At 42.5% G+C, this 25,213-nt stretch overlaps 2 protein-coding genes across 2 annotated transcripts; one reads left to right on the top strand and one right to left on the bottom strand.

Annotated features, from left to right (window-relative positions):
• Positions 1-365: 365 nt before the first annotated feature.
• Positions 366-20,640, bottom strand: LOC133914579 (homologous-pairing protein 2 homolog). Its single transcript, XM_062357660.1, is given in 8 exon segments — positions 366-644; positions 647-695; positions 779-849; positions 954-1,221; positions 10,969-11,151; positions 11,871-11,885; positions 17,239-17,368; positions 20,561-20,640. Coding segments are annotated over 8 exon segments (978 nt in total). The 3' UTR covers positions 366-462.
• Positions 20,641-22,024: 1,384 nt separating this feature from the next.
• Positions 22,025-24,252, top strand: LOC133914168 (heat shock 70 kDa protein BIP2). Its single transcript, XM_062357307.1, has 2 exons — positions 22,025-23,373; positions 23,463-24,252. Exons 1-2 carry the CDS (start codon positions 22,104-22,106, stop codon positions 24,203-24,205), a joined length of 2,013 nt encoding a protein of 670 aa, XP_062213291.1. The 5' UTR covers positions 22,025-22,103; the 3' UTR covers positions 24,206-24,252.
• Positions 24,253-25,213: the final 961 nt, after the last annotated feature.

Here is a 25,213-nt window from a genome sequence, read left to right as displayed (position 1 = left end):
CAGGATAAACTAATTCGCTAAGGCCTGAAGCTACCCACTAGAATATTCAAAGGCTGATATTAGCAGAGGACGGCATCATTTATCTGGAAACGCTCAGCTACAGAAACCATAAAAATTAGTAGAACCGCGAGTCCATGAACTGTGTTGCTGGTAAAACTGCCATAACCTACTTTCCACTTGAGATACTCTCATACTACATCATCAGGTAATTTTTCGCCTTTTATTGAGACTCGCCAGCATGTCAGTGTAAGACTTCAGGTTCACACCGACATCTTCATCGTACTCGAGACCAAGTTCTTCCTGCACAGAGACATAATGATCATCGGCATCATGGATAGTTGGATGGCAGCAATAGAAAGTGTAAATGCCAACAATAGGTGATAACTAAAAGAACTAGTAGCAATTACAATCTGTCATTGATGTGCTTAATGCTTAATCAAAGCATATAGGTCTTAAGTGCAGTCAAAAGGTAAGAGAATCGGAGGGAAATGCAGCAAAAACGTTAAATTCCTTCTGATCTTTTGGGGTATTCTCAGTAATATTATCCCAAAGCTCCTTGAACATCCTCATTCGCTTTCTCCATTGGTTAACTTTCTCAGAAAAGGAATCTTCAATTATCTTCTTGTCCTCAGGTTTCACAAGATGATACCACTCCGCAATTTATTTTTTATTTATTTTTCTTCCATTTCCTGGACCTGAACAAATACGAGGTCTGTAATTAAAACAGGTACAAAGGAACATAGTTATGTGCAAAAGGAACATTTTTATATGCACATACTTCACTTTGTAATTTAGCCTCCTTCGACTTAATCTCTGCCAAAGTCAAGTTTGACTGCAGACCTCGTACATCTGCCACAAGATTTTAGTTTAGATATCTCTGAACTATGATCATTGTATACTGCATTCAATAGACCATTAACAAGACCATGGCACCAATTGGAAGTGGAACTTACCAGATTCAACCTCACTAACTGCTTTCTTTTGTTCCACAAGTTCTTCTTGCGACCTGTTATTTGCTTTCTTCATCTCCTCGAGTTCTTCCCCATTTGGAATGTCGAATTGATCTTGCCGAGCAATGTAAATTTTCTGCTTGCCATACTCCTTGAAGGAAATCTGTCCACTGCCAGCCAATGCATCCAGTGCCTTTTGTACTGCAGTCTTCTTAAGATTAAACTTCTGTAGCGCATCAGCTACATTCTGTGAATTCAACGGCCTGTTTTGCTGCAGAGCCATGATAATAGTCAACTCAACAATACCCAGAGCTTATAAGAAGAAAATGTGCTGCTAAGGTGTCAGAGCTATGGTATCAACTATAAAAATGAGAATTTGAAATACTCTGACCAAATAGTGTGGTAGTTATTTTTTTTTTGACAGCTTGCATGAATTTGAAGTTTCACATGGAAAGTCATTATACACTATTTAGGCACATCAATATAACTGAGTTGATTTTTAGCTAAATCAAGGTAAGAACAGTATCTGAAGGGAAAAGACAGCATATTTCCTCTCCATCTTATTTGAATTCAGAAGGATGCTACACCTAGTTAACTGGGAAATGAACAATGTAACCAAGGAGAACTAATGCCATCACATGATAATTAATGCTCTAGAAACATACTACAACTATAGGGAAACATACAACTATCCCTGAAAGGGGGGGGGGGGGGGGGGAGGGACTACAGTGAATAACTATCTCCGACAGGAAAAAAACTGCCTACAGTGAAGAGTAAGACTAAAACTGATCTGCAAAAGCGTCATTTTTCTGTTTCCATTTGCAAGCATTTCTAAGCTACTTTGCAGTCGCAAACTCAAGGGGCAGTTTTCCGGTAAATCCCAAAACGATGCAGCTAAGCTGGGAGGAAAGAGACCTGATGAATTATCTAACGCAAAGGGCAAACCAAAAACAGTGTAAGCCACGCTGAGGAGTCAATTTTCTAGCCAGCTACATTTCAGTACATGACAGCAGGTAGCTGCTTAATCGGAGAACAACGGCAATTATGATCGTTCGGAATAATGTTAAAGCCTGTAAGAAACAAAGTTATGCCAGTAGCAAAAGACACACATCGATTAATCAGGATGATGACCAGGTGTTTTAACATGATTCAAAACCATTCAACCTGAATCTTCAGGAAGAAAGTATGGATGATAAGCAGCATACTGCTATCATGAACTACCGCGCAATCAATGCTCAGCTAGTCACATCCATGCAATCCCAACGCAGACGCGCTACAAGATTACAACTCGAGAATTTAGGAGGGAGAATCGAATCCTAATCGCGGAAACAAAAGCAGATGCAAGGGTTTAGGGTTTTAGGGGAGAGACCGCACCTCATTGACGAAACCCAGGACGATTCCTGCAAAAAAAGAAAACAAAGGAAAAAAACAAAAGGAGAAACAGCGCCGTAAAGATCATCAGAAACATGGATTAGGTGGAGATGGTTTAAATCGTCGAGGTTGTGAGCCAAAAACCATTTCTTCGGTCGGGAGGGGAGTTAGGCCACGCCGAGTTCCTTCGCGGGCGAGATTCTCGTCGCGAAGGGATTCTCGTTCCCTTTAACGCTCCAACTGTTTTCCTTCACGGTTCCCTTCACGACAGGATTCTCAAGATCATTCCCTTCAGGACGGGATTATCTCTCATTTCCCTTCGCGATTCCCCTTGAAGAGAAGCTGTTGGAGATGAGAGAAAATAAAAAGGATTGAGAACGGGGAAAAGAATCGAGAAGGGAACGAAATGAAGGGAATATGGTTGGGGATGGTCTTAGGGATGGGATGGGTTGAATACCTTCAACACTATTAGATTTAGGCGGCATTGCCTCCTCACCCGCCCGTCCGCTCGCCGCCGTCGGCTTGTTTGCCGCTGCTCGGCGATTTGAGCGAGACGAAGGGGAAAAGGAGGAGGAGAGCGGGGCAGAGATGGAGGATTCGGGAAGTGAAAGGGGCGGGAATTTGGCAATCTCACACGACACAGATTCATTCGAAATAACCATCGTTTTTTGCTGTAACATGTGACTTGTTTACCAGCAACAAGCGAAATATTTCGACTAGTAATCTTAGAGATTGCGAACGAATTATGAGCAAATCGATGATAGAGATAATTAGTTGTTTAACAAGATTTATAGTGCACTATTTTTCCTGATGAGGTAGTGACTACCACGGAATTATAATGATTCAAAATAGCAACCAGGAACTACTCTAAAATTATCTTAAATGGTAGAAAAATAAATTAGAGCAAAAATTAGATGTAATAGTTATGATTGACTGAGTTGTTTCTTGCAATCAACCATCACCCTCAACTGTTATAAGGGGACGTGGTCTTAGTCATAGGAAATAAAAATAAGACTCTATTTAAACCATAAATATGTCTTGTTCGGCTAAAAATGCGAAAGAAATCCGAACAGATCTTCGAATACAAACTGACTCGAATTTGTCTGAACACCGGATGTTCCGGTGAGACCAAATTTCTGAACACCGGACCTTTCGGTGAGTTTAATTCGGCTGGAACCCTAAACTGCATATTAACGTACACGGAACGTTCCAATGGCCGAAATGAACTCACCGGAGACTTCACCGGATGATTTTTCATAAGTCAATTTTCGACAAAAAAAATCCAATTTGCACGCACCAGATAATCTGGCGCTACCCGGATAACACACCAGACTAATTTTTTTAAAGAGCAAACTTCTCTGCATAAAAGTTGTCTTTACATTCACCGAAATCCAGTGCTTCATAGATGCTTTCACCGGATGATTTCTTCTAGAGAGCAAAACTTCCCGCATAAACCACATTTGAACTCACTGGATATTCCGATGTATTTAACGGAACATGCACCGAACTAATTTTTTTGAGAGAGCGATTCTCTCTGAGAATTTGTCCATATGCTCATCGAATAATCTGGCATTCACTACATGCCTCACTGGACTAATTCTTGCAGAGAGCATATTTTCAACGAGGATTATACTAGGAGCACCGAATAGTCCGACGTTTGCACCGGAGCACTCGCCGAATAAATTTGTACAGATAATATGTTTTATGCACGAAGTCTCTTTCTACTCACCGGATAGTCTGGTCATGACATGACTTTAATCACCGGACTATCCGATATATACAAAAAGCCTAATCATGTCATTTTTTGCTATTAACACATGCCCCCTGTTTTTTGGTAAAGCTTGCACACCAAAAAACACTCTTATACGCTACAATCATGAGTAACTTATTATCTACTTTAGGCTATGACTTAGGGCAATACAAATAATATATCGGTCATGTACATATGTTCTTAGGACGATGATGAGTATATTGGCCATGCATAACTATATTTCTTAGGATGATAGTAATTACATTAGCCATGTATACTTATCTCTTCAAGCATTTTATCAAACATTCAAATAATAATTTTTCAAGTACTTCTTATTGAGAGCTCTAGGCAACTTGTCTGCTTGTAAATATTGCAACATATATGGATTTCCAGGTACAATTCCTACAACTCTAAAAGGATCTTCCCAATTAAGATACCACTTCTCGAATTTATTATCTTTGGATTTAATAGGTAAAATCGTCTTTCAAATCAAATCTCCTACTTGAAACGATTTTGCCTTTCACTTTCTTATTATAGGCTTTAGCTACTTTCAATTTATCTTTCTCAATTTCTCTCGAAGCTCTAAGCCTTTCATCATTGAGACCATCTATTATATCTATCATAGCTTTATAATAATCCACGACCGACAAGTCATTTTATCATATCAGTCTCAATGCGTCAAGATTTATCTCAACGAGCAAAACAGCCTCTTACCCATACACTAACTTATAAGGAGTAACTTTGGTAGCACTATACCTAGATATGCGATGAGCCCACAATACTTCACAAAAAATCTCATGCTATCTTTTCAGATGTTTTTCTATCTTATTTTTTATGATCTTAATCAAAGTTTTATTGCTTGACTTGGCTTGTCCATTGGCCTGAGCATAATATGGTGAGGAATTGAAAAAGCTTAATTCTAAATGATTCGACAAATTCTCACACTTGATGAGAAATAAAAGAAGAACCTTGATCGGTAGTTAAAGTTTACGGGATACCAAATCTATAAATAATATGCTCGAAAATAAACTTGATTACCTCCTTATATGTCACATTCTTCAATGGAAGGATATCAATCCACTTTGTAAAATAATCCATAGCAACCAATACAAAGCGATGACCTTTGAAAGACGAAGGAAAAATTGGCCAATGAAATCTGAAGGCCATCCAGAAACGGCTATGGTTTGATAATAGGATGTAACATAGAAGCAGGAGCTAATTGTATATAACCAAAATCTTGATATGCTCACATCCTTTGTAATATCTAGAGCAATCATCAAACATCATCAGCCAATAAAAACCAGCTCTCCTTAACAATCAAATCATTTTGTGAGCCGACTGATGCGTACCACAAATACCTTCATATACATCACCCATAGCAATTTTACTTTGCTTCGAACCCAAACACTCTAAAAGCAACCAATCTATGGTTCGGCGATATAATTTACTATCCAACCTCACATATTTAAAGCTTGTCACATTATCTTTCTATCTACTGATGAACTAGGATTTTCTAAATACTCAATTATCAGCTTTCTCCAATAACTAAGTGTAGGCAAATATGATTTTCGAGGCAAAACCGAACTCCTTTCTTGCTGTTAAGCCAAATAAACACTAGCATAAGCCAACAACGGTCTTTCTAACACAAAGAACATCCCTCTACTTATTCTATAACCGGATGCTTACTTCACTAAATCATTTGCCCTCATATTCTCTTCTCTAGATATGTGAGTGATAATTCAACCAAACTTTGTCCCTGCTTCGGTAGCTTCTACATATATTGCATCCATGAGACCTACTAACATATATTCTTGACAAACATGTTAGACTCATTGACTATGTTGTTATTAATCACCAAAATCACAAACATGACATAATAGGGCCATTTTCCCTACACTCTCAAAGTTCATCATGTTGACATAGAATGGATCAATATCAAGCTTCATCTTAGAATTTTTAGCAAACTTCAATCGTCATTCATTAATGGCCGATTGAACTTATCGACGAAAGGCATTGCAATAATTAGTAGCATGAGAATATGAATTATACCATTTACAATACAAACGCTTCTTAATCTCCTCAAGTGGTGGAATGACATGATTAGGAGACAAGCTAATTTGTTTTTCTTGTAGTAAGAGATCAAATATTCTATCATACTTAGTGACATCAAATGTAAACTTCATCTCTTCTTGTTGATTCTTTTGTGGAGTTGGCTTTGAAGCGAAGCATACAAATGGCTTAGACTTAGACTTTCATGGTCACTCTACTACACACATGTCTACACTATCATCATATGATGAATCGTCGTACAACTACATTAACACTCGAATGATCCACTTTATGTTTTTCACTAAATTTTTAAACTTTTCTATGCTCTTTGCCACGGTTTTCTTGAGCTAGAGCCCGCTGCAATACTTGGTTCACAACTAATTTTGTTTTACCTTCTAACTTTCTTTGATGTGTGCATATAAACCGGCAAAAGCTAATTCAGCTAGATCCCTATCGGAGAGAGTTACATTAAAACATTGGTTCTCAGTATCTCTAAACATCATAATGTATTAAAAAATAGACTCATTATACATTTGTGTAACCGATGTCAAGTGAATTAACCTCAACTTTGTGTCTCCGGTATAGAAATATTCATGAAATTTTTGCTTAAGTTGTGCCCATGTATGAGTAGAATTGAGCGTAAACGAAGTAAACTAAGTAAATGCATTGCCGAAAACTGACAAGAAAATAAGTGTAATCTTAAAGCATCACTACCACCGGCTTCACGACATTGCGCAAGAAATTATCCTATGTGTTTCATTGTGGTTCTACCATCCCCCCATTGAATTTAACAAAACCAGAAACTTTAAACTCATAGGGATATAGAATCGTATCATAATAATCAGGGTATGATTTTTGATAAATACATGATTTACCTTTATGTGCTACCTCAAAATGTGTCCTCAAAATATTAGGCATTTGCTCTTTGATGCTTTCAGGCCCCAAAAATGTTTCGGCCATGGGCCGATTGGATGGCACATTAGCATATGGTTGCGGCTTAAAAGGTTGTGGTTGCTACATATCATGAAAGTGCGAAACTATAGGCTGCATATGTGGAGTATTTTGTGAAGGTCCATTAAAATAAGTATCCGGCAGTGTACCATAAGGTATGTCGGTGCCTTATGGAGGCATGGGATGCGTACTATGTGCCACGGTATTGTAAGGAATTAATGGCATGCTTGCTAAAATTTCATTAGCTCGACTATTAGCTAGAAGCGAACTAATTATGCTAGATGTAGTGCTTGGTACTATAAAAATGAATGAGGAAACCTCCGGTTTGCTAGTGTTCAATGTATTAAAAGAAGGTGTCTCCATATTGGCTGAACCCATATTAGTTCAGCTATAAGTTTGTTGCATCGACATACCTTGTTGTATAGGCAAAGGTGACATAAATTGTGCTGATGGATCTGAAGGGACTTGCTGAAATTTGCTATCATTGTTTGACTTATAAGTGCTAGAATCATGCAATTGGGGATGTTTTTTTAGCTTTTTCATCTTGCAATTCAATAAAGAAAGCCCTAACACGACTAGATATCATATGATCTAGACTTTTGACAAATGTTTCAAAGATTGATCAACCATATGTGTAATGTGCTCTTGTAAACCATGAGTGGAATCACTTACATTGGTCTTTACCTCATGCTTGGCACGAACGATAGACATCGGATCACCCTTCTTGATTTGCCTTGACGTGTTTTCTAATAGCATGAAAGCATCATCTTCTCCACCTCTCACTTTTGAGCTTCAATAGCTTGGTGATCCTCCTCGGGAAACTCACCAAGCGTAAGCGAGATGGTGTTGTTGGGGCTGATTTTGGCTTCTTCTTCTTTAGACATGGCATGGCAGTAGCTCGGAGATGAAGTAGGCGTTGAAACCCAAGGTGAAGGTGTTGATATAGAGCCGTCGTTCCCCAACGGAGTCGCCAATTTGTTGGGCACAGGATTTGGCAATCCCACGCAACACGAATCCATCCTGGATAACTATCGCTTTTTCTCAGTGACACATGACTTGTTTACAAGCAAACAAGCAAAGGATTTCTACCGGCAACCTTGGGGATTGTCGTCCGAATGATTTATGAGCAAATCAACAAAGAACTACCACCTAAATCGTAGGGATTCAAAATAATAGTGAGGAACTACTCTAAAACTACCTAAAAGTGCAGAAAAGTAAAGTAGAACGGAAAGTGGATGCAATAGTTGCGATTGATTCTTGCAATCGGCTACCACCCTCAACTATTTATAATGGGGACATGATTTGGGTCCTAGGGAATCAAAGTACAACTCTATTCTAACCCTAAACACGCCCTGTTTGACCAAAAATGCGAAAGAAACTCAAATAGATCTTCGAATCCAAACTGACTTGGATTTGGTCTGAACACCGTATATTTCGGCAAGACCAAATTTCTGAACACTGGACCTTCCGGTGAGTTTGATTCGACCGGAACCCTAAACTACATCTTAACATACATGGGATGTTCTAATTGCCGAAATGAACTCACCGGAGGCTTCACTGGATGATTTTCCAGAGAGTCAATTTTCGACAAAAAATCCCATTTGCATGCACGGATAATCTGGCACTACCCCGGATAACACACTGAACTAATTTTTCCAAAGAGCAAAGTTCTCTGCACAAAATTATTTTTACATTCACTGGATAATCCGACGCTTCACGAATGCTTTCACCGGACGATTTCTTCCAGAGAGCAAAACTTCCCGCACAAACCACCTTTGAACTCACCAGATATTCAGGTGTATTTAATGGAACATGTACTAGACTGATTTTTCCAGAGAGCAATTCTCTCTGAGAAATCGTCCATATGCTTACCGGATAATCCGGCGTTCACTACGTGCCTCACCGGACTAATTATTGCAGAGAGCATGTTTTCAACGAGGATTAAGCTATGAGCACCAAATTGTCTGGCGTTTTTACCGGAGCACTCACCGGATCAATTTGTACATAGAACATGTTTTCTACATGTAGTCTCTTTCTACTCATCTGGTAGTCCGGTGATGACATGACCTTAATCACTGGACTATCCGGTGTTTAAAAAAGTCTAGTCATACCATTTTTTTTATCAACATTTTCTTGGTCTCTCCTCCCCTTTGTTGCGGTTCTGTTGGTCACTGCCACTGCAAGACCCCAATGCTTGTGACATGGGGGTTTCCCGCCCAAAACACCGATGCGCGTGGCGTGGCTGTGTGTGACAGGACGTAGGAATCCCGGATTTATTTATTTATTTATATTTTATTTCTGAAAATATGAAATACGCCTTTTGAAAATGGCAGATCTGTACGCCTACTTATATATTCATATATCGTGGAACAAGCGACAAGATTAAAAACGTAAAAAAAAACACAAATCACTACTCTCAAAATTCAAAACACTATTGAAATAAAAAATCCTAAAAAAATTATGGTGTGGAGTATCATCTAGCTCTTCACAAAATTTCAAACAAAAATATGACATGTAACAAAAGAGACAAATTTCATACCTGAAATTATGGTGTTGAATTTTTCTGGAGAGCTAGATTATAACACTGTTTACAATATAATTTTTTTCAGAATTTTTTATAACTATCTCAATAGTTTTTAGAATTTTGAGAGCATTTATAAACTTATAACCCATCCTTCAGGCGATAAATTTAAAAATAAAAAATATTACATTCCAATGCTCTCAAATTCCAAATACTATTGAAATAGTAATAAAAATTCTAAAAAAATTATGGTGTAGAGGATGCTATTATCTAGCACTCCAAAAGAATTTTAACTCAAACAATTACTTATAAAATGGGAAACAAAAAAAAAAGTTTCAGCATCCCAAATTTGTCTTCTTCTTTTTTTCTCATCATACATGTCTTGTTTTTATTTGGAAGTTTTTAGTGAGTTAGATGATAGCATCCTCTACACCATAATTTATTTTTAGAATTTTTGAAGACTATTTAGATATTATTTTAAATTTTGAGATTATTGGAATGCCGTAATTTTATGTTAAAGCTGCCTCCTGTTTATCTAAGCGTCCACTGAACGGGCGACAGACATATAAGATCATATCATTTTTCAAAATCGACATATATAAATAATAAACGCATTTGAAAAGTCACCACAATTTTTAAAATTTGGACTAAGCATTTGCAGCTCTGTCAGGAAGCTGGGTCAAACTTGTTACAATTTTCTAGTAAGAATTTGCTGTCAGCTAGCGCTACCGAACCTTACAGCTAGCGCTACGAAATAAAAATAAGTTGCATCAATTTGGCAAATGAAGAAGAGAATAGACTGCAGTGAGATTGTAACAGAATCAATCATATTTTTTTTCTCACTATATGCCAACAGCATAAATTGCTGACATTTTCGGTAGCATGCTCATAATCTTTTCAATTTTAAGATTATGGTTAACAAAAGGAAAGTTTCAAAAGGATTGCATTGTACGTTTAGGTTTGGATAGAAAATGGTTACAAATGAATAAAAAATATGATACTTTGAGCTATTTTTGTTAACAGCAAAGCATTTTCCTAATAATATTCTTAAGGGTGACGCCTAAATAAATCCATGCCATGTCCACAGTTTCACTGATAACAGTCTAAACTAAATTCGATTTTGTTGACCTATGAGTCTCCAACCCAGATTGTTAGCCCGTTCCTTTAATCAAAACTAGCCCAATCAACGACATGATATCCCCTAAGGAAACGACGCTTTTATGCACAACTTGTGAGCTAAACTTAAAAATGATAGTAAAAACTACACCAAAATTCACGTTAACTTGAAACTTTCTGAAGCAAGAGGAAAGGGTAACGAAAATAACCTATACAGCTATACTCAACGGCAACAAAAGGCACGGGAGATAGCAACAGACCGGAGTAGGCGCGAGAGCGTCGGAGGCCGGCCCTGCCTCATCGGGATCAGCGCTCGACCTCTTCCCCGCATCCACGGTGTCAGCGCCTCGTCCAGTATCCCACCGCCGTCCTTGACCCTGCTTGCCGCTAGATCGTCCCTGTCCCCATGACGGTGGCTGTAGCGGTGGTGAGGATGATGATAGCTACGCTTGTTGTGCTAAGCAATAGAAACATAAATTTTATATAGACAAAGCGAGAAGAAAAGTTCTAAAATAATATGACTCCACGAATGGAATATAAACCATATGTTTTATTCAAGATCTTTCTATATATCTCTATGCACGAAAGCTTAAAACTTAGATAAAGAACAAAGTAAAAAGTCGGTCACCAAAAGAAGCAATTCTCTAAGTTATTGATCTAGAGACAAAGAGATTTAAGACCATCTCAAATACATGAGCATATGAATATTTATGCCTCTAACAATAAGAAAAATTACTTAACAAAAGTAAAAAAATTATAGCTCAAAAGGAAAACGAAAATCATAACCGAAAAAAGAAAACTTGCAAACTTATAAGGGAACCAAAAGAGAGAGACTAGAAGGAGGGAAATTCATGTATATGTAAAAAATATAAACTTCATTACTCAAATAGGTCAGCTCTATTTTAGGCGGATTTGAAATGTATGAGATGTCGCCTAGAGGGGGGGGGGGGTGAATAGGCGTTTCTTAAAATTTAAAACTTTGCAGCAGATTACTCAATCCGGATACCCCGGGTTAATCCGAAGACTCCGGGTTATACAGAACCTGGATACTCCGATCTTATCCGGATAATCCTGATTATACAGGAAATTGAGACTTCTGAACTTTCGAGTAAATCTAAATGATTTTATAAATTACCACAGGTTCTAAGAGAAGTCTAAATACCTTATCACCAAGAACCTGCAGTCACACGCACACAAACAAGTAGATCAGGAAAACCCCTAAAGAATAACTAAAACAAGTAAATATGCAACAAAGTAAAGGAAACAAGGATTTGTACCCGAAGTTCGATCACTTCACAAAGAGGTGCCTACGTCTCCGTTGAGGAGCTCACAAAGAGCCGGTCTTTTTCAACCATTTCCTCTCCCAAGCGACCACAAAGATCAAGTTAGGGTTCTTATTCAAATCAAATAGAGTAATATAAACTTCCCGGGGCACTCCACAAACTTGGGTGCTCTCCGAGTGATACCTTGCTGTCTAGGAGCTCAAAGCTCAAAGAGAAAAGAATACGAATCGAAAGCTTAGCGATGACCTCAAGTGCTCAAGAGTAGATTTTTCTTTCTAGCACTCAATATCACTTTCCAAAACCTAATCTCCAAATCTTACACAAATTAAAGCTCTAGAGGAGTTAGGAGGGCTATTGAATGGCTTTGGATGTGTTTGTCCATGAGTTGGTTCAACAGTTACTCAAGAGAGGGGTGTGGGGTATTTATAGGTCACTTCAAAAAACTAGCTGTTACAGTGTATTTTGAACTGACCCGGAGTATTCGGGCTCACCCAGAGACTCCCGATAACACAGGGGAACCCAGGCAAAAATATTGTCTGGAACCTCTCCGGAGGGTTCGGAGACACCATAACCTGAAGTATCGAGGCCAACCTGGAGATTCTAGGTTAAGCACTTAAGGCTTACCCGACACTCTCTAGCGGAGTCTCACTCGGAGACTTCGGCTACAAATAGAACTCTGGAGTATCTGGGCTAACCCGGAGACTCCGCGTTGAGCTCTTACGCTCACACCGAGACTCTATGGCGGAGTCTCACTCGGAGACTCCGGTCACAAACAGAATTCCGAAGTATCCAGGCTAACCTGGAGACTCTGGGTTAAACTTCTTAAACTCAAACCAAGACTCTCTGCCGGAGTCTCACTCGGAGGCTCCGACCACATACCAGACACCGGAGTATCCGGGCTAACTCGAAGACTCCGAGTTGAGCTTCTCAAACTCAAACCGAGACTCTCTGCCGGAGTCTCACTCGAAGGCTCCGACCAACTGGTCAGAGTCCATAGTATCCGGGTTCACCCGGAGAGTCTGGGCTCAGACAACTAAACCTTTTTCACTGTATTCATGGGTGATTGTGTCTCTCAACTTTTGGTTCTAAAATGATATTTTGAGCACTGAGACACCTTCAAGACTATCAACATGCATCCCTCTTGATAGTACGGCTATCCTTAACTTAACTTCAAAATGAAATGAATTAAAGCATATTGAGTAACTACACGTCGCTTCTCTTTTCTTTTTGAGGGACGCCAACATCTCTTAACTTAACTAATGGGACTTAAAACCTGTTCATAACTTCAGCAAACCCATTAGCCCCTTAATCGTTTGTCATTAATAAGCCAAAATACACATAGGGGGTCTAGATGCACTTTCAGGATTACAAGTTGTTTCTCTCAGAAAAGCTCTAGTCTATTACAAAGACTAAGTCTATCCTCTTATCTCCTCCAAAACCTATCACTAGGCTCTCAAATAGCTGGATCTACCTCTCTCTACAGCACTACCCCTCTATTTCTAGGCCTAGAGAGGTGTCTTGACCCTTAAATTTCCTTGTTCATAATATACCCCTCATCGGTAATACACTTCTACCTACCACCGGAGCATTTTGGTCTATTTTTCGCTCCGTCCATCGAACGGTCATGACTTCTTCACGACTTAGCTTCGTCTCGGCGCAAGCTTTGCGATGATACCACATGACTCACCAGTCCCCCCATGGTTTTATGGCCAAACCGCGAAACTGTAGTACGCTTTTCAAAGCGTGACTAGCCGCCGCTTGTTTTGCCTCAAGCAGGTGCTCTGATGTCAACATGTGTTGTGAACAACCATCCAAATAGTATTCTAATTAATCATTAAGTCTATTATTTACATAATCATGACTATAATAATTAATCAGAATACCATCCCGGTAGTCCCGGCACGTATTTTGTGCCTAAGATCGGAACACATGTCTTTCTAATATATAACATCACAACAAAGCTTAAGAAAGAGAGAGTAATTACCATTATATTACAAATTCTTAAGCATTCAACAATTTATAACAATTTACATCAAAAGAGATAAACTACGCAACGGAAGAATTAAAATCTAACAACAACAAAAAGATCGGTGGAGCCATATGCCATTAGGCTCCACCCAATACCTCACCACACAAGTAGACGACACTACTCTTGCCTGCCACCGACATCGGCAGATATGAAGTGGCCAGAAGCTAACCTTTCCTCATCTACAACTTGAAATAGCAGTGTGAGTACGAATGTACTTGTAAGACTTAATCTATATAGGGTACATATAATAACCCGACTCCAAAGATTATGCATTTAGATATTTAGCAAGAATAGGCATAAGGTTAAGTAATTTCATATGTGGTTGCAATCTTAAGACCTATGTGTGAGCACCTATACTTAACCAAATAACCACTTTCTTTTTCAGTAAACACCAACTGAAGCATAAATGTAATTGAAAACATAATAAACATATATATGAAAACAGAACCATCTCAACCGCAACCCAACATACCAAACCATCACCCCTCATTCGTGACTCTACGATAGATGCTGATGGATGGAAGCATGCTCATAACCGAGACGCAACAATTTGAATTGATTTTACACCCTGCAGGGGAGTATCCTGTACCTACACGAAACGAGATCACCGCCCATACAACCCGTCAGTTACAAGTGATGATTCGTATCAACCGTTTACGTACCCACCCCAAACCTTTGTTCCTAACTCAAGTAATGTGGAGGCTACCTAGATCACGTGCGTACTATGACTTACTGGCATAATCTCAGGCACCCCTAACAGCATTCCCACTCACATCTTGACGTATAGGTCAAATGAATGAGGTGACTTACGGTACTTGGTTTACCTGTCCCATATCTGGGTATGTGGTAGGTACGGAAAAGTGCTAAAACCAACAACACCGACGAACGGTGCTTAACCGATGCAAACAGTCTACAGCATCCAGGCTCCTCTCCTGAACTACCTCTAGCACCGCCCACATCTTATCTTATCCTCACATCTCCTACATCTCAATATCATCATTGTAATTGTGAACAATAAGTAATTCCTAAGCTCGCGAACAATGGTTGGACCATTGCTTGACTTCTACCGATTACCTATGCATTGCTAAGCATATCGAACAGACTAGTAATTAGACACCAACAATATTATCAAGGCTATAAGTATATGGATAAACAACAACTCAAGGTAGAGGTAATGTAATCAAACATAGGTTCTACCCATATAAGCCCGACGTTGACTCACTGAATATGCAACCATACATAAGCAGTTTAGACTTCATTCGGTTTGAATCAAAGGGTGAAATATGCTTAGATGCTTGCCTTGTTTCTTTTCTTCAAATCGGGATCAAAAGTCAAACCCCTTCATGAAAACCCGTTACACTCTGGTTCGACGATCACTGAAGAAAAGAATGCATCGCAATAAGCATACGATAAAATGCTACAAAATATGATTTATAATGCATGGATACATTTTTCTAGTTAGAAAAAGTCATAGGAAGACTAACAAAATTGATTTCACCAATTTTGGACTTGTAAAGAATTAGCGGTGAATTAATAAAGCCTTAACCTAATTAATTTATCTTAGAAAGTTAATTAACTATTTCATATCTGAGGATATTTTTAATTGGCAGAGGAGGTTATTATGAAACCAAAAAATTGATTTCATAATTTTTGGAGCTATAGAGAATTTATTATGAATTGTACAAATTTTAGCAAAGAAAATAAAAAAAGAAAAATGCCTGATGAACAGTATAATCCGGATGTTCCGGGTTCAAGTTGGAATCTCTAGGTTTCGAAACTTCTGGGAGAACCTCCGGGTGAGGGCCCTCGAGTATTTTTGGCTAAGATCACCCGGAACCTCCGGGTGAGATTAGAAATGTTGATTTTCACCGTGGATCTCTCCGGCATTGATTCCAGCGGTTTTTGGGGTAGGGATTTTGTACCTAGAGCATAATCTTGACCTCCTCTACCACGTAGAATAACATGTATAAGCCAAAAACAACCAAAACTTGACTATTGTCTCCAATGGTGGCGGCGGCCATTGTTGAGCTCGATGCCGGTAGATCCGGCCATGGGAATGAAATAGGATGGGGTTGGGGTGCTCAACAGGTCCTAGCAAGATTGTGGCTCGGTCGTAAGAGTTGGGGAAGGATCAGAGCTTGAGATGATATTTGGGAGGGTGGTGGATGGCTTGAGGAGAAAGAAGAGGTGGCCGAGGTGCTTGAGCTTGACAAGGAGGACAAGCTTCGGCGGGCTGCGGTGGGAGAGCTTATTGGGGACCTCCTCCATAGCCTCCCCTTGCTTCTCCTTCTTCTCTTGGCTCGGTTGGGGAGGGAGAGAGCAGGTGGGAGAGGGAGAGGGAGAGAGTGAGAATGAGAGAGAGAGAGAGAGAGAGAGAGAGAGAGAGAGAGAGGAAGTTGGTGGGTAAGTGAGGGAGAGAGAGCACATGTGGGGGAGGGGGCTGCTGCTGTGGAGAGAGGGCGGTGAGGTGGTGGGGCCGACCAGCTAGGTGGGCCCCATATGCTAGAGAAAGAAGGTGCAAATTCAATTCTTTCTCTCCTGAATTTTCATTTTCTTGCCCGATTGACTCAAAATGAGGTGTTCTAGTACTTAAAACAAAATTGCTCAAAAATTAAATATGATGTTTATGATGCATGATTATCAGCACATATCTTAGTCTTGGCCAAGATCAAAATTATTTTTTTATTTCCCTCTAAGAACTTCTCCACTAGAGAAAGGAGGTATTCATTCTTTGTCAAAAGATTTTGAACTTACCCTTTAACCCAGCTGAGCTTGTCATGAAAGACTATACAGGTGGAACAGTTCGACTGCACATCCTTTGAACACCCAACACTCTCCAATCTAGATTGTAGCTCCTTAAGGTACTTGTCTTTCAGTTCAACATCCTTTGTAAGCAAAGGGCAATTCTTAAAAGCACTTAAGAGAGTAGACGTAGACTGCTCCTCAAGGAGCTTCTTCTCGACACTCTCAAGCTGACTGGCTACTTGAGCATGCTCATTTCAAAGCTCAATAAGTTCAGCCATGGCAATTAAACAACTCTCACACTCCTCATTATCAAGTCTAGACCTAAGAAATATAAGTTCAGTAGACACAGACTCATACTTAGGCCTAAGATCCTTCAACTCACGCACAGCTTTCTTAAATAACCTATCTTAGCTAACAAGAGCATCATTCAAGGTATCGACTTGGATAGAAAGCTGAACATAAGAAGGTAATACCTCGGAAGGATTAGGCTCGAGGTTGTTGTCGTTGTCGTTGTTATCCGCCATGAAGCAAAGGCCGATGAAGTCCTTGGCTTTCTTCTTGCCCTTCACTTGCGATTCCTCCTCCTTCAAGCTCTCCTCCTTGCTTAAAGAGGTGTCGATGTCGTTGAGAGCCTGGCAGCCTTCTTGGCCATCTTGTTATGGTTCTTCTTGAAGAAGGGTTTTTTGTTCTTCTTCTTTTGCTTGTTATAGTCATAGTCGTTGTCCTCCTTCTTCTTGAGCTTGGGGCACTCTGTCTTGAAGTGAGTGGTTCCACCACACTCAAAACAAGCATGAGAACCCCCTCTCATCCAATCTCTTCTGTTATTGTAGAAGCTAGTGAACTTCTTCACAATGAGCGTAAAGTCTTTATCATTCAGTGCGTCCACCTGCTCCTCTATGATAGAAACCAAGGAAGACAAAATAAATCTTCTTTGTGAAGTGTTAGTACAAGAAAAACTAGCTTTAGCCTAATTACCATCACTAGGTCCGGAAACCAATATCGTGTTCTGAGACAGGGGATTTTCGAGATCGATCCGAGCCGCCTTTGCTATCTTGATGGACTTGAGCTTACTGTAGAGTTCATCACAATTTTAATGTGTCGTAACATTGTGACTCTTCAATGTTCGAGATCTTAACTTCCCATATGCTACGGTCAAGAGCATAAAGAAACTTGATCGCTATCTTGTAGTCAGAATAGGGAAAAACACCAGTGGATTTAAGGTTGCTAACAATTCCATCAAAATGAGCAAACATAGCATCCAAAGACTCTCTAGGATTCTATACGAACATCTGGTATTCCTAGTTGTATATGCTCTGGCGTCTGGCCCTGATCTAGTTAGTGCCCTCGTGAAAGACACTAAGAGTGAACCAGATCCTGCGAGCAGTACAGAGTTGCTGAACTCTATCAAACTCATTACGACTCAGGCTAGTGAATAATATATTGCGAGCCTTATTGTTGGTCTCATATTATTCAATCTGGGTTGGAGAAGAATGAGTAACAGGAATCACATAGTTGGAGTTCATAATCTCTTATATTGCACTTTCTTGACTTAGGAGATAAGCCTCTATACACACCTTCCTATACGAAAAATCTCGACCATCGAAGAATGAAATTTTCTCACTTCTCTCCATTGTTGCCTATAGATCACAAAGCCGGTTAAAATCAATAAGTGATCAAATCAGCTCTAATACCAATTGTATGACCAAGATAAGCGACTAAAGGAGGGGTGAATAGACGCTTTACAGCTTTCTTGCGAAATAGATGACATACTCCTTGTTCACCTAACGCTCCTCAAAAACACACAACAAAAGCACAAACTTTAGAAAGACAAAGCAAGAAAGAAAGTTCTAATGCAACATGACTCCACAGATGGAATATGAACTATATGTTCTATTCAAGATCTTTTGATTTGTCTTTGTGCATAAAAACATAAAATTTGGATGAAGAACAAAGCAAAAGGACAGTCACCGAAAGAAGCAACTCTCCAAGTTGATAATCTAGAGGCAAGTGGATTCAAGATACTCTCAAATACATAATCATTTGAACATTATGCCTCTAGTAACAAGAAGAATTACTTCACAAAGGTGGAAAAACTGCAGCTCAAAAAGAAAACAAAAATCACAACCAAAAAAGAAAAACTTGCAAACTTGCAAGGGAACCCAATAGAGAAACTACAAGGAGGGGAATTCAAACATATGCAAAAACATAAACTTCATTACTCAAAGAGTGCACCATACATTCATTTGCAATCTCTTTGTAATAATTTGTCTGATGAATAGTTCGGTGTGCACAAGGCATAAGCACCGGACCATCCAGTGCCTTCATCTCCACATGACTCACTTCTACACCTTCTCTACGAGAATTAGTCTGCTGACGTCGCTTGCCCTTACCGGACCATCTAGTGCACTACTCCCACTTTTCTTTCTGCGTTAAAATACTCGGTGCTCACTTCACCTTAATACCGGACAATCCGGTGAGTGCAAAATCTCAAGCACTGGATGATCCAATGAGGTATTTTTCCCTAGACTCACACCAACTCTATTGTACTTTCCAACAATGGTTAGTCATAAGTAAAATCATGCATAAACACACTCATGCAAATCAAATTCCACTTATTTTGTCACAGTTATGGTAGTTAACAAAATAGTTACTTAAAAATCTATAACATGACTAATCTTAAGCATGACAAACTTATGCACAGACTAAATAGACCCTTCGTGTTCTGGTTCAGATAGGGGAGTGGCAAGGCAGCGACACCGTGTTCTGGTTCTGAAGAGAGTGGCCTTTCCATTAAATTGAACGGGGCAAGCAACACAGTTGCACCGTACACCTGCGTTACATCTCTGATCGAAGCGTGAAGATACCAGTACGTGGTAAAGGGTATGTTTAGTTCATGCACAAATGAAACACATGAAAACCAAAGAAACTTGGCATATGAAAAGTTGAAAACTGTGTAGTCAATTTAGGTACTTCAAGTTTTGGCCAACATACCAAGATGGGGCATTCGCTTTTTTGCCACTCTGAGGACCTGACAATTGCTCATTTGCCACCCTGTCCCATATGCATAGACTCACGACGACCTGCATATCATCCTCAGCAGCAATTGCCACTTCTTTAGAGTGGCAACTGAGCAATTATCCCTACCAATATATTGACGTCCAACCAAATGGTGATTGGATCATTCGTTAAACCAAATTGTTGCCACGCAGACACAAAGTTTGGTTGCCAAACCACGTAATGGTGAAATGTTGGTAAGCCAAAACTATTTCATCAAACCAAAAAAAGGTCTTACCGAACATGGGATGTGCCGTACTAAAATTTTGGCTTTGACGCGGCCAAAATCGCCAATCTGCTTTCTTTCCCCCTTTTTCTTAAGAGTAAATAAATTATAGCTTATTGAGCAAGCTCAGTTGGTTAGGATTCTTATGGTGAAACTTGCTCACTCGAATTCGAGTTATAGACTCGGCACATATACTCGTATATTTGGGGATTAAATCTCAAGAGGAATAATACATACACAAGTGAGTGTGTTTAGGGCTTGTAATTGGATCTGTGGGTTCTGATACCCGTGGGTTCTGCATTCGACGAGTCCGAGTTTGAGTCTAAATTTTTGTCCATGGGTTTAGCAGGTCGGGTACCCAAATAGGTCCGGGCTCGGGTTTTGCATTTCGCCCGCTGGTGCCCACGGGTTGTCTAATACAATAGATGCAATGTATTCAGCCCAGCCCACTCTCGGCCGATACAATAGAAGTGAGAACCCTAGCTCAGTGCCTATGCCATACAGTCACAACTCACACGGTCACCCACTCACTCTCGGCCACCGCCCACTCCTGGTTGTTGCCGCCCTGTTTCCACCAATCACTGCTGCATCGCATCGCCTCCTCCCCCACCAGCTCACGCCTGGCAGCCTCACATCGCCCGACGACACCTCCACCGGTCCACCCTCTGACCCCGTGCCAACGGACCAGATCCGCTCCATCGTCGTCGCCCGTTGTTTCCTTCGCCCGACCACCATTATCACGCTTGATGCGTCCATATTGGTGCTGCACCCAAGGCTCTGTGTGTTGCCGAATCTGCCCCAAGCCTCAAACGGGAGGTTGAAGAAGATAGGCCACTGCAGGGAGCGTCGTGCAAGGTCAGGGAGGAATGCCCGCCGCCGGGAGCTGCGCCTCCTTCTTGGTTGTGGTATATCTAGGCGCCATGTGCGTCCAGGAAGGTCTGGAAGATGCGGGTGGCCTTAGTGTGGTTGCTGGAGATGATGCATGTGAAGAGGAGAGCGTTGAGGCAACGGGTGGAGGGCGAGGACTAGAAGGTGGAGATGGCGTCGAGGAGGAGGCTGGCCTAGCTGAAGAGCGTGATAGTGTGGGGAGCGTGGTGGAGGTGAGGACGGTGGAGGTGATATCGCTGAGGGGGTCCAATGCGGTGAAAGACAGGGCAACACGGTTTATGTGGGTGTCCGGGAGAGCGCGACGGCCCAGCAGATGGAGAGGATCTGGTAGGGAGCGGCGGCGGGGAGGACTTAAGGAGGGAGATGGCGAGCAGTAGAGGAGGGAAAGTCAGACCTGACGTGCGCTCGATGGGTTCGAATTCAGGTTTTATTTTTCACCCGTATGACATTTCGGGTTCAGGTCGGGTTGAGTATGTCGGGTTTCGAGTTGAGCATAGTTTTGCTCCGTCTCGGATCCGACCCGACCTATTGTCAACCCTAACTGCATTAATTGGCCAAACATATACCTATACTACATGAGATTATATCTCTAATCTTATTTACACGTGTGCTAAGAGTACACCGGCACAAGCAGCTATATGGGTATGTGCGCATGCACGCGCGACTTGTACCTAAAAAGAGTAAGTAAATTGTAAGTCTGGGTTCACCGTGGCCTAAGTATCCGAAGTATATTAGCCCAACTTGGCAGAGCATCAAGTACAGCCCAAGTTGCGCAACGGTGGCTTGATCTTTTCTACAGCCTGCTAGAAGAGGCCTGTGTTTCTGCGACGGACCGCCAACTTCACGCTGGGCTCGGCTCCACAGCTGTCGGACTTGCAACCCGAACGGACCTGGCCGCACCGACCACCGAGACCACCCTGGGTACGTGGCGACGCACGAATGGCCTCCTCACGTGGGCCGTCGTTACGACACCTTTTGAGGTGGAGGTCGTGCACGGGCCAGAACACTCTGGCGACTACCACGCTCATCGCCCGCCAGAACCATATAATCCCTGAGCCTGCAGTTGCAGGATCACGCATGTTCCAAATCCACAAACCAAGACACACATCTCCCAAGTGACAACAAGTGAACTTTCGTTCGATCTAACAAAGAGCAGAGAATCCTCAGGCGATGATGACGAAGCACTCTGTTCTAGCTCTCGTTCTGCTCTCTCTCCTTTGCTCAGGGTACCTGTGCGGGTTGGCCGATGGCGCGGAGGCGCGGAAGGGGAAGGCGGCGTCGGGGCCAGTGGTCGGCATCGACCTCGGCACGACATACTCGTGCGTCGGGGTGTACCAGAACGGGCGCGTGGACATCATCACCAACGATCAGGGCAACCGGATCACGCCGTCGTGGGTGGCATTCACCGACGACGAGCGCCTCGTCGGCGAGGCCGCCAAGAACCAGGCGCCGCTCAACCCGCAGCGCACCATCTTCGACATAAAGCGCCTCATCGGACGCAAGTTTGACGACGAGGAGGTGCAGAGGGACGTGAAGTACCTGCCGTACAAGGTGGTGAACAAGGGCGGGAAGCCGTACGTGGAGGTGCCCATGAAGGGCGGCGAGAGGAAGGTGTTCAGCCCCGAGGAGATCAGCGCCATGATCCTCTCCAGGATGAGGGACACGGCCGAGTCCTACCTCGGCCAGCGGGTCACCGACGCAGTCGTCACCGTGCCGGCGTACTTCAACGACGCGCAGAGGCAGGCGACCAAGGACGCCGGCACGATCGCGGGGCTCAACGTGCCGCGGATCCTCAACGAGCCCACGGCGGCGGCGATCGCGTACGGGCTGGACAAGAAGGGCGCGGAGATGAACGTGCTGGTGTACGACCTCGGCGGCGGCACCTTCGACGTCAGCGTGCTCAGCCTGGACCACGGCGTCTTCGAGGTGCTCGCCACCAGCGGCGACACGCACCTCGGTGGCGAGGACTTCGACCAGCGCGTCATGGACCACTTCATCCGCCTCATTAAGCGGAAGCACGGGAAAGACATCAGCAAGGACGGCCGCGCGCTCGGCAAGCTCCGCCGCGAGTGCGAGCGCGCCAAGCGCGCGCTCAGCAGCCAGCACCAAGTGCGCGTCGAGATCGAGGCCCTGTTCGACGGCGTCGACTTCTCCGAGCAGCTGACGCGGGCCAAGTTTGAGGAGCTCAACATGGACCTGTTCAAGAAGACGCTGGGACCCGTCAGGAAGGCCATCGCGGACGCGAAGCTCAAGAAGTCTGACATCGACGAGATCGTGCTCGTCGGCGGCAGCACCAGGATCCCCAAGGTGCAGGAGCTCCTCACGGAGATGTTCCACGGGAAGGAACCCAACAAGGGGATCAACCCCGACGAGGCCGTCGCGTACGGCGCCGCCGTCCAGGGCAGCATCATAAGCGGCGAGGGCGGCGCGGAGACGAAAGGTAATGTCACTAATGCTTTGACTTGATTGTCACTGATGGTATCGTAATACTTAGAATCTGACGTGCTCTGCGATGTTCTTGATGGCCAGACATCTTGCTGCTCGACGTGACGCCTCTGACGCTCGGCATCGAGACGGCCGGCGGCGTCATGACCAAGCTGATCCCGCGGAACACGAGGATCCCGGTGAAGAAGTCGCAGGTGTTCACGACCTACGAGGATCACCAGACCACGGTCTTGATCAAGGTGTTCGAGGGCGAGCGGAGCCTGACCAAGGATTGCCGCGAGCTGGGCCGGTTCGACCTGACCGGCATCGCGCCGGCGCCGCGCGGCGTGCCGCAGATCGAGGTGACCTTCGAGGTCGACGAGAACGGCATCCTCCACGTGACCGCGGTGGACAAGGCGGCGGGGCAGTCGAAGTCGATCACGATCACCAACGACAAGGGCCGGCTCAGCCAGGAGGAGATCGATCGGATGGTGCGCGAGGCCGAGGAGTTCGCGGAGGAGGACCGCCTCGTCCGGGAGCGCGTCGACGCGCGGAACCGGCTCGAGAACTACGTGTACCGCCTGCGGGCCACGGTGAGGGACGGCGGCATGGGCGGCAAGATCGGCGAGGAGGACAGGGAGAGGGTGGAGGCGGCCCTGGAGGAGGCGCTGGAGTGGCTGGAGGAGCAAGATGGCGGCCGGACGGCCGAGAAGGAGGAGTACGAGGAGAAGCTGAAGGAGGTGGAGGAGGTGTGCGGCCCGATCATCAAGCAGGTGTACGAGAAGAGCGGAGGCGGCGCGGGCGGATCGGCTGGCGCCGGAGACGAGGACGACGTGAACGAGCTGTAGAGTGATCACGATTCACGAGCTGCTCTGTGTCGAGTTTTCTAGGTGTTCTGGAGGAATCATGATGTAAATGAAATTTTCGTGTAAATAAGGCCTTGCCTTTTCTAGTGGCTTACTAGAAAAGGCAAGGTCTGATAGCTCCTGTCACCGTTAATAGTAATCTATATCTTTTTACCTGTATTTGAATCAAGTTCTGCATTATCAATCTTAGTCACTAATAGGAAGCTGAGAATGAAGCAAGGAAAATTCTCAAATAAGAAATTTAGGACACAGTTACTCAAATCTTAGCCAGACAGTTCAGTAACTTACACGCAAAAGCTGCAGTGCAACCTAACAACAAAGTTATAAAACATCAAATCTTTCAATGTAACAAATGAATAAATGGTAGGTGTTAGAAATATTGCCTCTTTTCTTTTAGTTGATATAGGAATATGTGCAGGTTAAGGGACAATTGAAATAACCCACAGAATGCTGCAGTATTTGAATAGAACATTGTTTGCTGTAGGTATTTATCATAGTTGGACGATAAGATCATAGAATAAGAGTAGAATTTCCAAAACGAATAAGAGTATGTAAAAATTGATCAAAAGAAGAGCAAACAATGTTGTGAGAAGAGCTCTTTCGATTAAATTCACTGTTTATCAATAATGTTGCAAGAACTTGAGTAAAAACTATATCAGTCATGTTAACCATGGGTGAAGAATTACATGTAATATTGGTGTCTTATTCAAATTAGAATGGTCCATCTGACTGAGAACTGGAATTCTAAACTAAATTTTCTGTATACACATTGCACTCTTCAATGCCCTTTAACTTATTCCTCGCAAAATGATTGTGACATACATTGTTATGATATGCTGTAGATGACAAACCTATATGAGAAAACATTTAGTAGTATGAACTTGTTTGAGGTATAATTACACCTTTCACACTTTATAGATCATTTTTAAAAATGTTTGGGCCTTTTCCTTCCATTGAATCTTTCGAGTACATCACTAATATGTCTATTTC

The sequence above is a fragment of the Phragmites australis genome, chromosome 4 (assembly GCF_958298935.1).
Source record: "Phragmites australis chromosome 4, lpPhrAust1.1, whole genome shotgun sequence".
Taxonomy (NCBI): Eukaryota; Viridiplantae; Streptophyta; class Magnoliopsida; order Poales; family Poaceae; genus Phragmites; species Phragmites australis.
The sequence above is the reverse complement of the archived record's forward strand: the minus strand, read 5'-3'. Positions and strand labels throughout refer to the sequence as shown.

What these genes read in the sequence shown, in the direction of transcription:
- LOC133914168 (XM_062357307.1), top strand. Translation starts at nt 22,104, where the DNA reads ATGATGACGAAGCACTCTGTTCTAGCTCTCGTTCTGCTCTCTCTCCTT. An exon ending in GGGCGGCGCGGAGACGAAAG is followed by an intron (nt 23,374 to 23,462) that starts GTAATGTCACTA and finishes CTTGATGGCCAG; the next exon opens with ACATCTTGCTGCTCGACGTG.